This window comes from Heterodontus francisci, chromosome 1, assembly GCF_036365525.1.
Source record: "Heterodontus francisci isolate sHetFra1 chromosome 1, sHetFra1.hap1, whole genome shotgun sequence".
NCBI classification, from domain to species: domain Eukaryota; kingdom Metazoa; phylum Chordata; class Chondrichthyes; order Heterodontiformes; family Heterodontidae; genus Heterodontus; species Heterodontus francisci.
This window is the reverse complement of record NC_090371.1, coordinates 62,307,826-62,321,438: the sequence shown is the minus strand read 5'-3', so window position 1 is coordinate 62,321,438 and position 13,613 is coordinate 62,307,826. Positions and strand designations below refer to the sequence as shown.

Here is a 13,613-nt window from a genome sequence, read left to right as displayed (position 1 = left end):
CCCATGAACGAATGAAAAAAAAGTGTTAGCTAGAGAATTGAGAGATAGAAATATACAGTTTGGGGTTCTGGGGGTGGTGGTTTGGATGCTCCTCACTTGAGCTTAACAATGCAATAAATGCAGCCTTTTCAACCCCATCCACATCCCAAGAACGTATTTTTTTAAAAAAAGGCATCCTGCATAGGTTGAAAATCTAGCCCAAAAGGCTGAAGGGCTTTTGATTGAATCAAAAAAGGGAAAGGGATTGGAGAGTAAAGAAATGTTAATTATTTTCTCAAACAGGCAGGTAATGAATGTGTTAATCTTAGATGTTAAATGCTGGCAAGAGCTGAGGGATTGAAAATTTATGGACAAAATATTGGACTTATTTCTCAAAAGTTCCGGCTTGCTACTTTGTTTCATTTTTGTCCTCTTTGAAATATCATTGTTCTTCACTCTTTATCTTACCAAAGAGTTCTGCCTGTTCAAATCAGAAGTCAGTTTTGCTCAATAATTGACCATTTCCTCTAGGTTGAGAGTCCAGTACAGAATTCGGGGGTTTTTTTTGTATTTGTGAAATGTGGGTGTCTCTGGCAAGTTCAGCATTTATTGCCCAACCCCAATTGCCCTTCAACTGAGTGGTGTCACACACACAGTCAGTCACACACACAGTCAGACACACAGTCAGCACCAATGCATTAAAACACCTGACCTGTCTACCTAATCCCATTTGCCAGCACTTGGCCCATAGCCTTGAATGTTATGACATGCCAAGTGCTCATCCAGGTACTTTTTAAAGGATGTGAGGCAACCTGCCTCTACCACCCTCCCAGGCAGGGCATTCCAGACCCTCTGCGTAAAAAAGTTCTTCCTCAAATCCCCCTTAAACCTCCCATCCCTCACCTTAAATTTGTGACCCCTCGTAACTGACCCTTCAACGAAGGGGAACAGCTGCTCCCTATCCACCGTGTCCATGCCCCTCATAATCTTGTACACCTCGATCAGGTCACCCCTCAGACTTCTCTGCTCTAAGGAAACAACCCTAGCCTACCCAGTCTCTCTTCATAGCTTAAATGTTCCATCCCAGGCAACATCCTGGTGAATCGCCTCTGCAACCCCTGCAAAGCAATCGCATCCTTCCTATAATGTGGCGACCAGAATTGCACACAGTACTCCAGCTGTGGCCTTACCAAAGTTCTATACAACTCCAACATGACCTCCCTGCTTTTGTAATCTATGCCTTGATTGATAAAGGCAAGTGTCCCATATGCCTTTTTCACCACCCTATTGACCTGCCCTTCTGCCTTCAGAAATCTATGGACAAACACGCCAAGGTCCTTTTGTTCCTCGGAACTTCCCAGTGTCAGGCCATTCATTGAATACTTCCGTGTCACATTACTCCTTCCAACGTGTATCACCTCACTTTTCAGCATTAAATTCCATCTGCCACTTTTCTGCCCATTTGACCATCCCATCTATATCTTCCTGTAACCTAAGACACTCCACCTCACTGTTAACCACTCGGCCAATCTTTGTGTCATCCGCGAACTTACTGATCCTACCCCCCACATAGTCATCAATGTCGTTTATATAAATGACAAACAATAGGGGACCCAGCACAGACCCCTGTGGTGCGCCACTGGACACTGGCTTCCAGTCACTAAAACAGCCATCTGTCATCACTCTCTGTCTCCTACAGCTAAGCCAATTTTGAATCCACCTTATCAAGTGCATTTGCTTTTTTGATAAGTCTCCTTATCACGTCGGACCTTATCAAAGGCTTTGCTGAAATCTATTTAAACTACATCAACTGCACTACCCTCATCTACCCACCTGGTCACATGCTCAAAAAATTCAATCAGATTTGTTAGGCATGACCTCCCTCTGACAAAGCCATGCTGACTATTCCTAATCAAATTTTGCCTCTCCAAGTGGTGATAGATTCTCTCCTTCAGAATTTTCTTCAATAGTTTCCCTCCCACTGACGGGAGAGTCACTGGTCTGTAGTTCCCTGGCTTATCTCTACAACTTTTCTTAAATAGTGGGATTAGCTTGCATTAGCTGTTCACCAGTCCTCTGGCACCTTCCCCGTAGCCAGAGAGGAACTAAAAATTAGGGTCAGAGCCCCTGCAATCTCCACCCTCGCTTCCCACAGCATCCTGGGACACAAATCATCCGGACCTGGAGATTTGTCCACTTTTCTGCCTTCCAAAACCTCCAATACCTTGTCACTTCCTATGACAATTTGCTCAAGAATCTCACAGTTTCTCTCTCTAATTTCCATTTCTACATCCTCATTCTCTTGTGTGAAGACAGATGTGAAGTATTCATTCAACACCCTACCAATGTCCTCTGGCTCCACCCACAAATTTCCCCCTTGGTCCCTATTGGGTCCTACTCTTTCCCTGGTTATCCTCTTCCCATTGATATACTTATAGAATATCTTGGGATTTTCCCTACTTTTACCAGCCAGAGCTTTCTCATATCCCCTCTTTGCTCTCCTAATTGCTTTCTTAAGCTCCATCCTACACTTTCTGTACTCCACTAATGCTTCCGTTGATTTGCTCTCCTTGTATTTGCTAAAATCCTCTCTTTTCCTTCTCATCATACCCTGAATGTTTCTGGTCATCCATGGTTCTCTGGGCTTGTTGCTCCTACCTATTACTCTAGAGGGAACATGTTGGGCCTGTACCCTCCCCATTTCCTTTTTGAATGCCCCCCACTGCTCTTCTGTAGATTTCCCGACAAGTAACTCTTTCCAGTCTACCTTGGCCAGATCCTGCCTTATTTTACTAAAATTCGCTCTCCCCCAATCCAAAACCTTTGTTTGCAACTTGTCTATTTCTTTCTCCATAACAAGCTTAAATTGTACCATGTTATGGTTGCTATCACCAAAATGCACCCCCACCAACACATCAACCACCTGTCCGGCTTCATTCCCCAGGAAGAGGTCCAGCACTGCACCCTCCCTTGTTGGATCCTCTACATATTGAGCTAAAAGGTTCTCCTGTATACATTTCAAGAACTCCACTCCACAATGACGATCCCAATTAATGTTGGGAAAGTTGAAATCACCTAATATAATTACCCTATTATTTTTACACATCTCTGCAAATTGCGCACATATTTGCTCCTCAATTCCCCGCTAACTATCTGGGGGTCTATAATAAACACCTAGCAATGTGGCTGTCCCTTTTTTATTCCTAAACTCTACCCATAGAGCTTCATTTGATGCCCCCTCCAAGATATCATCTCTCCTTACTGCAGTAACTGACTCCTTAACTAATATTGCAATGCCCCCTCCTCTGTCTCGCCTGAAGATTCTATATCCCGGGATATTGAGCTGCCAATCCTGCCCCTCCCTCAACCATGTCTCCGTGATATCACAATTCCACGTGTCAATCATTGCCCTTAACTCATCCAGTTTACCTGCAATACTCCTGGCATTAAAGTAGAGGGCTTCCATCCTGGTCTTACTCCCTTGAAACTTACTTCTGCTGTATTCCCTCTGACTTGTTTGCTTTCCTGTGCTTAGCTGTGTCCCTATTCTGCTAGGAGTTGCGTCTCCTTCCCCTGCCAAATTAGTTTACACTCCTCCCAACAGCACTCGCAAACCCGCCAGCAAGGATATTATTCCCCCTCTGGTTCAGATGTAGACCGTCCCGCTTGTACAGGTCCAACCTCCCCCAGAAACAGTCCCACTGGTCCAGGAATCTAAATCCCTCCCTCCTGCACCAACTCTTAAGCAATGCAGTCACCTGTGCTATTCTCCTATTTCTACACTCGCTAGCACGTGGCACTGGGAATAATCCAGAGATTACAACCTGAGAGGTCCTGCTTTTTAGTCTACTGCCTAACTCCCTGAATTCTTGATGCAAGACCTCATCTCTCTTTCTACCTATGTCATTGGTATCAACATGTACCATGACCTCTGCCTTATCACCCTCCCCCTTCAGGATGCCCTGCAGCCATTCAGTGACATCCCGGACCCTGGCACCAGGGAGGCAACACACCATCCTGGAGTCACGTTGACGGCCACAGTAGCGCCTATCTGTTTCCCTGACTTTCGAATCCCCACTACTATTGCTCTTCCTCGCTTTCCCCTTTCCTGTGCAGACTGGCTGCTTGCAGTGCCAGAAGCTTGGCTCTGTCCGCACTTCCTGGAGGAACCAGCCTCATCAGCCTCCAAAATGGAATACCGATTTGCAAGCGGGACCCCAGGGGACTCCTGAACTACCTGCCTGTTTCTCTTGGACTGCCTGATGGTCACCCATTCCCTTCCTTCAAGTCCCTTCAGCTGCGGTGTGACCACCTCTCTATATGTGCTATCCACAATGCTCTCAGACTCACGGATGCTCTACAGTGTTTCCAGCCGCCGTTCCAGCTCTGAAACCCAAGCTTCCAGGAGCTGCAGCTGGACACACCTCCTGCACATATGCTCGTCCCGGGGACTGCAAATGTTCCCGGATCCCCACATGCAGCAAGAGAAGCAAACCACGGCTTCAAGCTCTCCTGCCATGACTAAACTCTTTAAATTTAAAACTATAGAAGATTATAATTAAAAAATAATTAAGTCTTGCTCAAACAATGACTTACAATTCAATGCACTGTGAAAAATACCCACCAGGACTTACTCACCAGTCAGCTGTGTTCTTTGGAAGCTCTCGGCTCCCCTCACTGAGGACAGGGAGGAAATGAAAGAAGCTCCTCGCTCCCTCCTCACCGAACTTCCTCAGTCACCAAACTTCCACTCTAGCACTCTAATACAACCCAAGTCAGCACTCCAATGCAAACAAAGTCAGCACTGTAAGGTGGCCCACTTTTATACTGACTGACTGTAGCCCCTGAAAACTGGTTTAAGCCAATTCTCTAATTTAGAAGGTGCAGCTGCAAGCAGAGCCTGAGTGAACCCTGTTTAAAGGTGGTCTGAAACTCACTTTCTCCAACCCAAACAGCAACTGTTAAATTAATCTGCTCAATAAAAAGACATATTAGACTTAAGATAAAATTAACCCTTAATTATTCTCAGTCTCCAAACTTCCACTATAGCACTCTAAGACAACCCAAGTCAGCACTTCAGTGCAAAAAAAAATGTTCCTTAAAGGATATTAGTGATCCAGAGTGGTTTTTACAACAATCAACTATGACTTCACAGACTAGCTTTTAATTCCAGATTTTTATTAATTAACTTTGAATTTCACTATCTGTTGGAGTGGATTTGAGCCCACGTCCCCTTCAGCTTCAGCTTGGGTCTTTGGATTGCAGGCCCAATAATATTACCACTAGACCACTGCCTCCCATCTTTGTTAGACCGTCAGCAGTTCTGTCCTATTCACGTCGATGAAATACAAGCAGAATGTTCTCATAGTACCCAGGCTAAGATTTTTCTATCAAGCAGTATCACAAAAAAAAGTTTAACTACTCAGTCGTCTGTTTCTGCAATCTTATTGGCCAGGATTTTGTGATGCCCCGAGGCGGGATCGGAGACAGGTGAGGGGGGGGTGGGGGGGCAGAGTATCGTGACAGGTGACGGGGAGGCGGGGGGGGGGGGGGTGGTAGGGAGGTGGTGGGCAGGGTGGGGGTGGGGGGGGGCGGCAGTAGGCGGCAGTAGAGCAGAGGGCCTGTTGTCTCTCCATCGCCCAGTGATCTTTCCGAGGTTGGGATACGTCAACGATGACCTTCCTGCCCAGAGGCTAATTGAGGCCCTTAAAGTGGCCTATCAACAGCCAATTAAGTGCCTCTTCCCACCACTGCTGGGATCTTAACAGTCGCAAGAGGAGCCTCCACCATGTGGGGAGGACACCTTCTAAAATGAGGTGCCCTCCCTGCAGGCTTGTGGGGGGACCCTCCTTCGTGGGCAACTTGAGGCCACTGAAGATCCCCACCAGGAACAACTTTACCCCCCAGGATCCCGCTCCCCCTGGACTGCACAACCACACCCCTACTCCCCCACCACCCCCCCCTCCCCCTCACCAGGGCCGTCCAGATTGGCCCTGGCGTCCCCGACTCACCTACCTCTTCTCCAGGGCTGCATCGCTGGTCCTGGGTCCAAAGCCTTTGCAGTACCGGCAGTGGCCACCACTCCAGGTGGCACTGCCAAGACTGCTGCGCTTCCAGTCCTCTGATTAGCCAAGAACTCTTGGAGGCGCGATCCCTGTCCCTTTAAAGACTTCAAAGGAACAGGGATCCCGCCTCCTGAAAATTTGATTGAAAAGACCAGAGGAATGCTCCAGGGGGCACAAAAAGGTAGAGGCGGGGGGAATCGGCTTAGTGCCGGGAGCCCTTCCTCCAGCACAAAATCCAGCCCATTATGTGTAATTGCCAATGCAACTTGCCAAGACAAGAAATTTATTGGTTCTAAAGCTCTTCGGCACGTCTGGAGTGTGTGACACACTCTATAACTAAAAGTTATTTCCTTCTTTTCATATAAACTCTCCTCCTTCTATGTTTGAGATATTTTTTCCAATAACCCTAACTGCTGGGAACCAACCCCCACGCTCCCTGTGCTGACCTTAGCCTTACCCTTCAATGGCTAACTTTGGAGCTCCCAATGATGACTTCTGACTTCACCAATCCAGCAACCCCCAACCTGCCATTTTCCACCACACACCCGACCCCACATAATTATCCTTTGCTTTTCTGCTCCTGACCTTAGCCTCGCTACTCCAGACTTGAACCTTCCAAACATCTGTGTGTTAATTAGTTCAGTTTGCTTCCTGATATTTGCTGCTTAGCAAACTCCCCACACCAGTAGATCTTCCATGTACACCAGCAGATTTCCACATCAGTAGGCTTATTCACTCTCTCTTACACACACACCCCCACACTACCTTCTTCTGGTTTCCCCTCACCTACTCCTGGTTTCAGCTTGTTCTTACAGGTCTGGCTATCCTGTTTTGTCTGAGCACGAGCTTGTGGCACTCCCTCAGCTATATTTGTTGTCCATGGTGTCCCTGCTCCATCCCAGTCCAGGCCCAGCTTCCCAGTTCCCTTCCAGGCTGTCAGTTTCTTTATCAATTGACCTGCTGCAACTGCTGCTGGATGTGCCTGTGCCAATCAGAACTATGGCTCTGCTATTACCATAACAATGGTAGAAAGACCTAAAGAGGGGTAAAGCTGGATTCCGCCCAGGCCTATTTCCCAAACTTAGTCAATAATGCTGTCCTGCTCCCTCCCTGCCGAGGATAACTCCCAGTTTGAAACTGAGAAAAATACCAACCTGAGGAAACTATGCAAGAGAGTGGAAAATATTTTGAAGAAAACTGAACGGTAATGCATATAGCATCATACTTTAAGAAAATCATAGATTCTTCTCTTATTTCAAAATGATAAGTTGAACGATTGACTTGGAGATATACAAGCAAAATACTGTGGATGCTGGAAATTTGAAATAAAAACAGAAAATGCTGGAAAAACTCAGCAGGTCAGGCAGCATCTGTGGTGAGAAAAACAGAGTTAACATTTCAGGTCTGTGACCTTTCAAAAGTGGGCAAGGGATTGGCAAATGGAATTTAACGCAGACAAGTGCGAAGTGATGCATTTTGGGAAGTTAAACCAGGGCAGGACATATACAGTGAATGGCAGGGCCCTATGGAGTGTTGTTGCGCAGAGAGACCTTGGGGTGCAAGTACATAGTTCCCTGAAAATGGCAACACAGGTAGACAGGTGGTGAAGAAGACGTATGGCATGCTTGCCTTCATCGGCTGAGGCATTGAATACAAGAGTTGGGACATCATGTTACAGTTATACATAACGTTGGTTAGGCTGCATTTGGAGTACTGTGTGCAGTTCTGCTCGCCGCACTACATGAAAGATGTGATTAAGCGAGAGAGGGTGCAGAAAAGATTCACAAGGATGTTCCCTGGTTTGGAGGGCTTGGGTTATGAAGAGAGATTGGATAGGCTGGGTCTGTTTTCCCTGGAGCGAAGGAGGCTGAGAGGGGACATGATAGAGGTAAATAAAATTATGAGAGGCATAGATAGGGTAGATAGCCAGAGTCTGTTTCCCATGGTAGGAGGTTTAAAGGGGATCAAAGGGGTAAATTTTTCACACAAAGAATAGTGGGTATCTGGAATGAGCTGCCTGAGGAGATGGTGGAAGCAGGAACAGTAGCAACATTTAAGAGGCATCTGGACAGGTACTTGAATGAGCAAGGCATAGAGGGATATGGAATTAATGCAGACAGGTGGGATTAGTACAGATAGGCGTTATGGTCAGCTTGGACGCGGTGGGCCGAAGGGCCTGTTTCTATGCTGTACGACTCTATGACTCTATGACTCTATATGTTTCTTGCTGAAATATGACAACATAATCACTGCATGCCTTGGGAAGTGTCAACAATGGCACACACTTGAGATGCAGGAAGATCATCCTTCACTGTCACTGGGTCATAATCCTGGAACTCCCTTCCTAATAGCACTGTTGGTATACCTACACCACAAGGATTCCAGCAGTTCAAGAAGGCAGCTCGCCACCACATATTCAAGGGCAATTAGGAAAGGGTAATAATTGCTAACAATGATGCCACATGCCCCAAACGAATAAAAAAAAAAAGAATAGGTGCTTGGCATGCTTAAAGCTCATGGATAATGCTTAAATAGCGCAGAATAGAGTTTGAATCCTTTTGATTTTTCATGTTTCATAAACAATTTTTGGTGAATTAATTGATTTCAGTGAAGGTGCTGGCAGAAGCATTGCTATTGGTCTTGGTATCATTGGAGAGAAGCAAAGATGGCCAGGGTCTGATTGCTATTCAGTGATCCCTGTTGGAGTGCACATGTGCAGATATGGCTGAGTACTAAGAACACAAGAACACAAGAAATAGGAGCAGAAGTAGACCATATGGCCCATTGAGCCTGCTGCACCATTCGAAACGATCATGGCTGATCTTCCGATTCAGCTCCACTTTTTCCGCCCGCTCACCATACCCCTTGATTCCCTGAGTGACCAAACTCGAGACAAGCTGTGATACTTCCAGAAGAAAATAGCCTCCAATGTATGAGTGGCAAGTAACATTCGCACCACACAACTGCCAGGCAATGACCATAGAGCCATAGAGTTATACACAAGGAAGAGAGAATCTAACCCTCTCCCTTTGACATTCAATGGCATTACCATCGCTGAATCCCCTACAATCAACATCCTGGGGTTTACCATTGACAAGAAACTGAACTAGACCAGCCACATAAATACAAGAACAGGTCAGAGGCTGGGAATTCTGTGGCGTGAAACTCACCTCTTCCCAATGCCTGTCCAATATCTACAAGACACAAGTCAGGAGTGTGATGAATACTCTCCAATTGCCTGAATGGGTGCAGCTCCAACAACACTTAAGAAGCTCGACACCATCCAAGACAAAGCAGCCCATCCACCACCTTCAACATTCACTCCCTCCACCACAGATGCACTGTGGCAGCACTGTGTTCCATCTACAAGATGCACTGCAGCAACTCAGCAAGGCTCCTTCGACAGCACCTTCCAAACCCGCGATCTCTACCACCTAGAAAGACAAGGGCAGCAGATGCATGGAAACACCACCACCTGAGAATCCCCCTCCAAGCCACACGCCATCCTGACTTGGAACTATATAGTTTTTCCTTCACTGTCGCTGGGTCAAGATCCTGGAACTCCCTTTCTAACAGCACTGTTGGTGTATCTACACCCCAAGAACTGCAGCAATTCAAGCAGGCAGCTCACCACCACCTTCTCAAGGGCAATTATGGATGGGCAATAAATGCTGGCCTAGCCAGCGACAGCCACATCCCCTGAACAAATAAAAACAAAATCCTTTCTAAATTGTGTTGTCCAGAACTGGACGCAGTACTCTAGTTGTGGCCTCACCAGAGCTTTAGAAAGGTTCACCATAACCTTCCTTCTTTTGTACTCATTGCCTTTATTTATCCAAAATCCCATATGATTTGCTAATAACTCTCTCAATATGTCCTGCCAACTTCAAAGGTTGATGTACGTGAACCCCCAGGTCCCTCTGTTCCTGCACACTCTTTAGAACTGTGCCATTAAGTCTACATTGCATCTCCCCATCCCTTCTGCCAAAATTCATCACCTCACACTTCTCTGTATTAAATTCCATTTGTCACTTATTTGCTCATTCTTCTAGCCTAATCTATGTCCTGTTGCAGTTGATTGGCATCATCCTCACTGTCTGCTGTACCTCCAAGTTTACCCTCTGTGGGATCCTCCTCCCCCTGGACTGCATGACCACCCTCCCCCCATCCCCCACCACCCCCACTTCCAATTTTTGTAATTTTGCTCTTTATTCCAATATTCAAATCATTTATATTTCAAAAAAACAGTGGTCCTAGTACTGACCCTTGGGGAATGCCACTGTCTACCATCCTCCAGTCTGAAAAATATTTACCATGACTCGCTGTTTTCTGTCCTTAAGCTAATTGTTATCCAAGATATTAATCCTCATTTTCCATGAGCCTCAATTTTATTAACCAACTAGAGCTCTAGACTCTCCAGCTAGGGAAAACAGCCTCTCAGCATCTCCCCTATCAAGCTCTCTCTGAATCTTATACCTTTCAATGAGATCAGCTCTCATTTTTCTAAACTCCAGGGAGGATAATTCCATTCTACTCAATCTCTCTCATGAGGATAATTCCCTCATCCCAGGAATCAATCCAGTTTCAGTGTCAAGAATGTACACAGTTTATTGATGCCCATTACTTAGTTATAATGTGTCGCTGCATTTCTCATTAGAGTTGGGATCCTACAGTGTTCTGCTATATTATGTTATTAATTTGCAATGCAACAGTACAAGCCTGAGAGATCATCTGACATGGTGAAGTACATTCATGGGAACAAATAGTACTCAATCTTAATAGATGTCTTTAACATGAATGATAACCAATTCACTACTGTAACTTACATTTCAATCAACATGATATTTCTGAAATAAAATTGGAAATGCTTTGCATATGATTTAATTCATCTGTCATCATATCTTGCATTAGTTAAGTGCTGTGCACAGATAACTCTGGCAGTTACTTGAGGCTGAACCAAGGTTCACAACCTTGTTTTCATATTTAATCCCAAGAGGAGCTTCTGACCATATGTCAATGCCATCACTATTTATTTAGAGATACAGCACTGAAACAGGCCCTTTGGCCCACCGAGTCTGTGACAACCAAGAACCACCCATTTATACTAACGCTGCAGTAATCCTGCATTCCCTACCACCTACCTACACTCGGGGCAATTTACAATGGCCAATTTACCTATTACCTACAAGTCTTTGGCAGTGGGAGGAAACCAGAGCACCCGGCGAAAACCCACACGGTCACAGGGAGAACTTGCAAACTCCGCACAGGCAGTACCCAGAATTGAACCCGGGTCCCTGGAGCTGTGAGGCTGCGGTGCTAGCCACTGCACCACTGTGCTGCCCTAAGGCTGCCTATTTTCATCTCCATAACATCCACCAACTCCTGTCCTGCCAAAGCTCATCTGTTGCTGTAATCCTCACCTATGTCTTTTTTACATCTGGCCTGGTCTCCCACCTTTACGCTCCGTAAACTTGACGTTATCCAAAAATCTGCTGCCCATGTCCTAACTTGCATCCCATTCTGTTCACCCATCAGCCCTGTGCTCGCTGACCTGCATTGGATCCCAGTTAAGCAATGCCTCAATTTTAAAATCCCTCTCTAAGCCTCTCTACTTTCTTCTTCTCTTTCCTCCTTTAAGATGATTTTTAAAACCTGCCTCTTTTACCAAGCTTTTCATAATCAGCCCTAATATCTGGCTCAGTGGGAAAGTTTTTTGATAATGCTCCTTTAAGCACCTTGGGATGTTTTACTACATTAAGGACACTATATAGATTAATGTGTTCTTGTTATTCCAGCATACTGTATCTTTAATAGGATTTTGCAGATTATACAATGTGTGACATTCTGAAAACCAATGCCTTTGAATGCATTGCAGGAGATACAATCCCAATTCCTTATGGTTAATGTGAGGAAATAGTGATTGAATAACAATCCTCCAATGTCAAATTTGTTTCAGTCTGTGTTAAAAGTTTTTTGTATTGAAAGACCAATTAATTTCTCATTGACATTGGCACAGGTTACAAGCTTGTTCCATGACCCTAGTATTGGCAACGCAATCCACATTGTACTGGTGCGGCTCATTTTACTAGAGGAAGAGGAGGTATTATTAATGTTATTTCATATTTATCATTTTTAATTATGTATGTAAGAAGTGAAATTATATATTAAAATAAAGGTATGCAATTTCTAATTGCAAGTTTAGTTATCACTACATTGCCAGTACATTTCCTTGTCAAAGTTACTGAATTTCTCAGCATAATCCATATTAATATAGGTATAGGAAGTCATCCATTAAACTCAAAAACGTGAATATTAATAAGCCGCCTTTTATTTTAGGTAATCTTTGTCAGATTGTTTGATTCGGTGTTACTAACACTTTATTGTGGGTCACAATCCCAACCCATATCTTGCTGAAATGCTGCTCTCAGTAATGTTGCAGCATTTTACCCATGGAATCGCTACATAGCGAATTCCTGATTTTAACTGTGAATCAAGTGAAACCAAATACTTCTGTACAGGGAGAGGGGAAAAATTGGATCAATAATTCTGTTAAATAATTCAATTTTAATATGACTTTTTTTTTTCTTACTTTGCACTCTTTGCCTCCTAACAGTATTCCCTTGACTTCTTTTGCTGGAGAGCAAGCAAAGGAGATGAAAAAGCACTGAAATCTAGTTAAGGCAATGTTGTATGGCCTAGCAAGACTTGATCAAAGCCCCAGAAACATGTGAAAAGCAAGTCGACCGAGATACGCATAAAAAGATAGTCCTGTGCCATATTATGATAGATGCGCTAGTTGATATTACAGCCTAGAATTAACTGGAATGCTTATTAGCAAAATGTAGTTCACAAAAAAAGGATCCAAAGATGCAAAGTAAAAGTGAAGAAACCCAAAACGTCTTGCATGGTTGTTCCTTTTCTCTTGTCTAATTTTAGTAATCAACAAGTACAGTGAAGAAACACACCTATTAGTAAGTGATGAAAACAGGGAACAAATCCAGGGTTTGAAGGATGTGAACTAGATAGCCAAACACAACTTTAAAACTAAATTTAGGCACAAATACATTGAAAATCTATACTTAGCAGGTTTCTGCACTTTTTACAACAAAAATAATGCTACAGTCATTTTAATAATGCTCAAAACAATTCACTTTTTTCTAGTTCTCATCAGCTATCTAGCTGGCATGCAGAAACCCATCCACCATTTTATAGAATCTCTGAACGAAGATTTGAAGGATAAAGGGGGGAATTTTATGTTCTCCCCCACATCAGATTTGGAGAGAGGGAGAACATATATTGGGTGAGATGGCGGCACGGGGGGAGCCCTGCTACCTTCTCGCCTCCATCCAAACCTAAATTAAGTACTGGGCGAGAAGGCCTGTGAATAGACTTCCTGCCCTGCCAGCAATTGAGGCCCTTAAGTGGGCAATTAATGCCCAATTATGGGCCTCATCCTGTGCCGCTGGAATTAGCCCAGCGGTGGGTGGGCCTATCGCCGCACGGAGAGCACACAAAGCAAACCCGTGCGGTTGCTTGCTGGCTCTGGGGGTGGGGTGTCCCTGTTAAAAG

General features: G+C 44.8%; 1 protein-coding gene across 1 annotated transcript in view; it reads left to right on the top strand.

The window, feature by feature from the left end:
* LOC137369758 (A disintegrin and metalloproteinase with thrombospondin motifs 12-like) overlaps positions 1-13,613 on the top strand; it is a 780,536-nt gene that overhangs the window by 332,269 nt on the left and 434,654 nt on the right. The window contains exon 5 of the mRNA XM_068031165.1: positions 12,061-12,144. Within this exon, the coding sequence (XP_067887266.1) occupies positions 12,061-12,144 (84 nt within the window). The remainder of the gene's footprint in view (positions 1-12,060; positions 12,145-13,613) is intronic.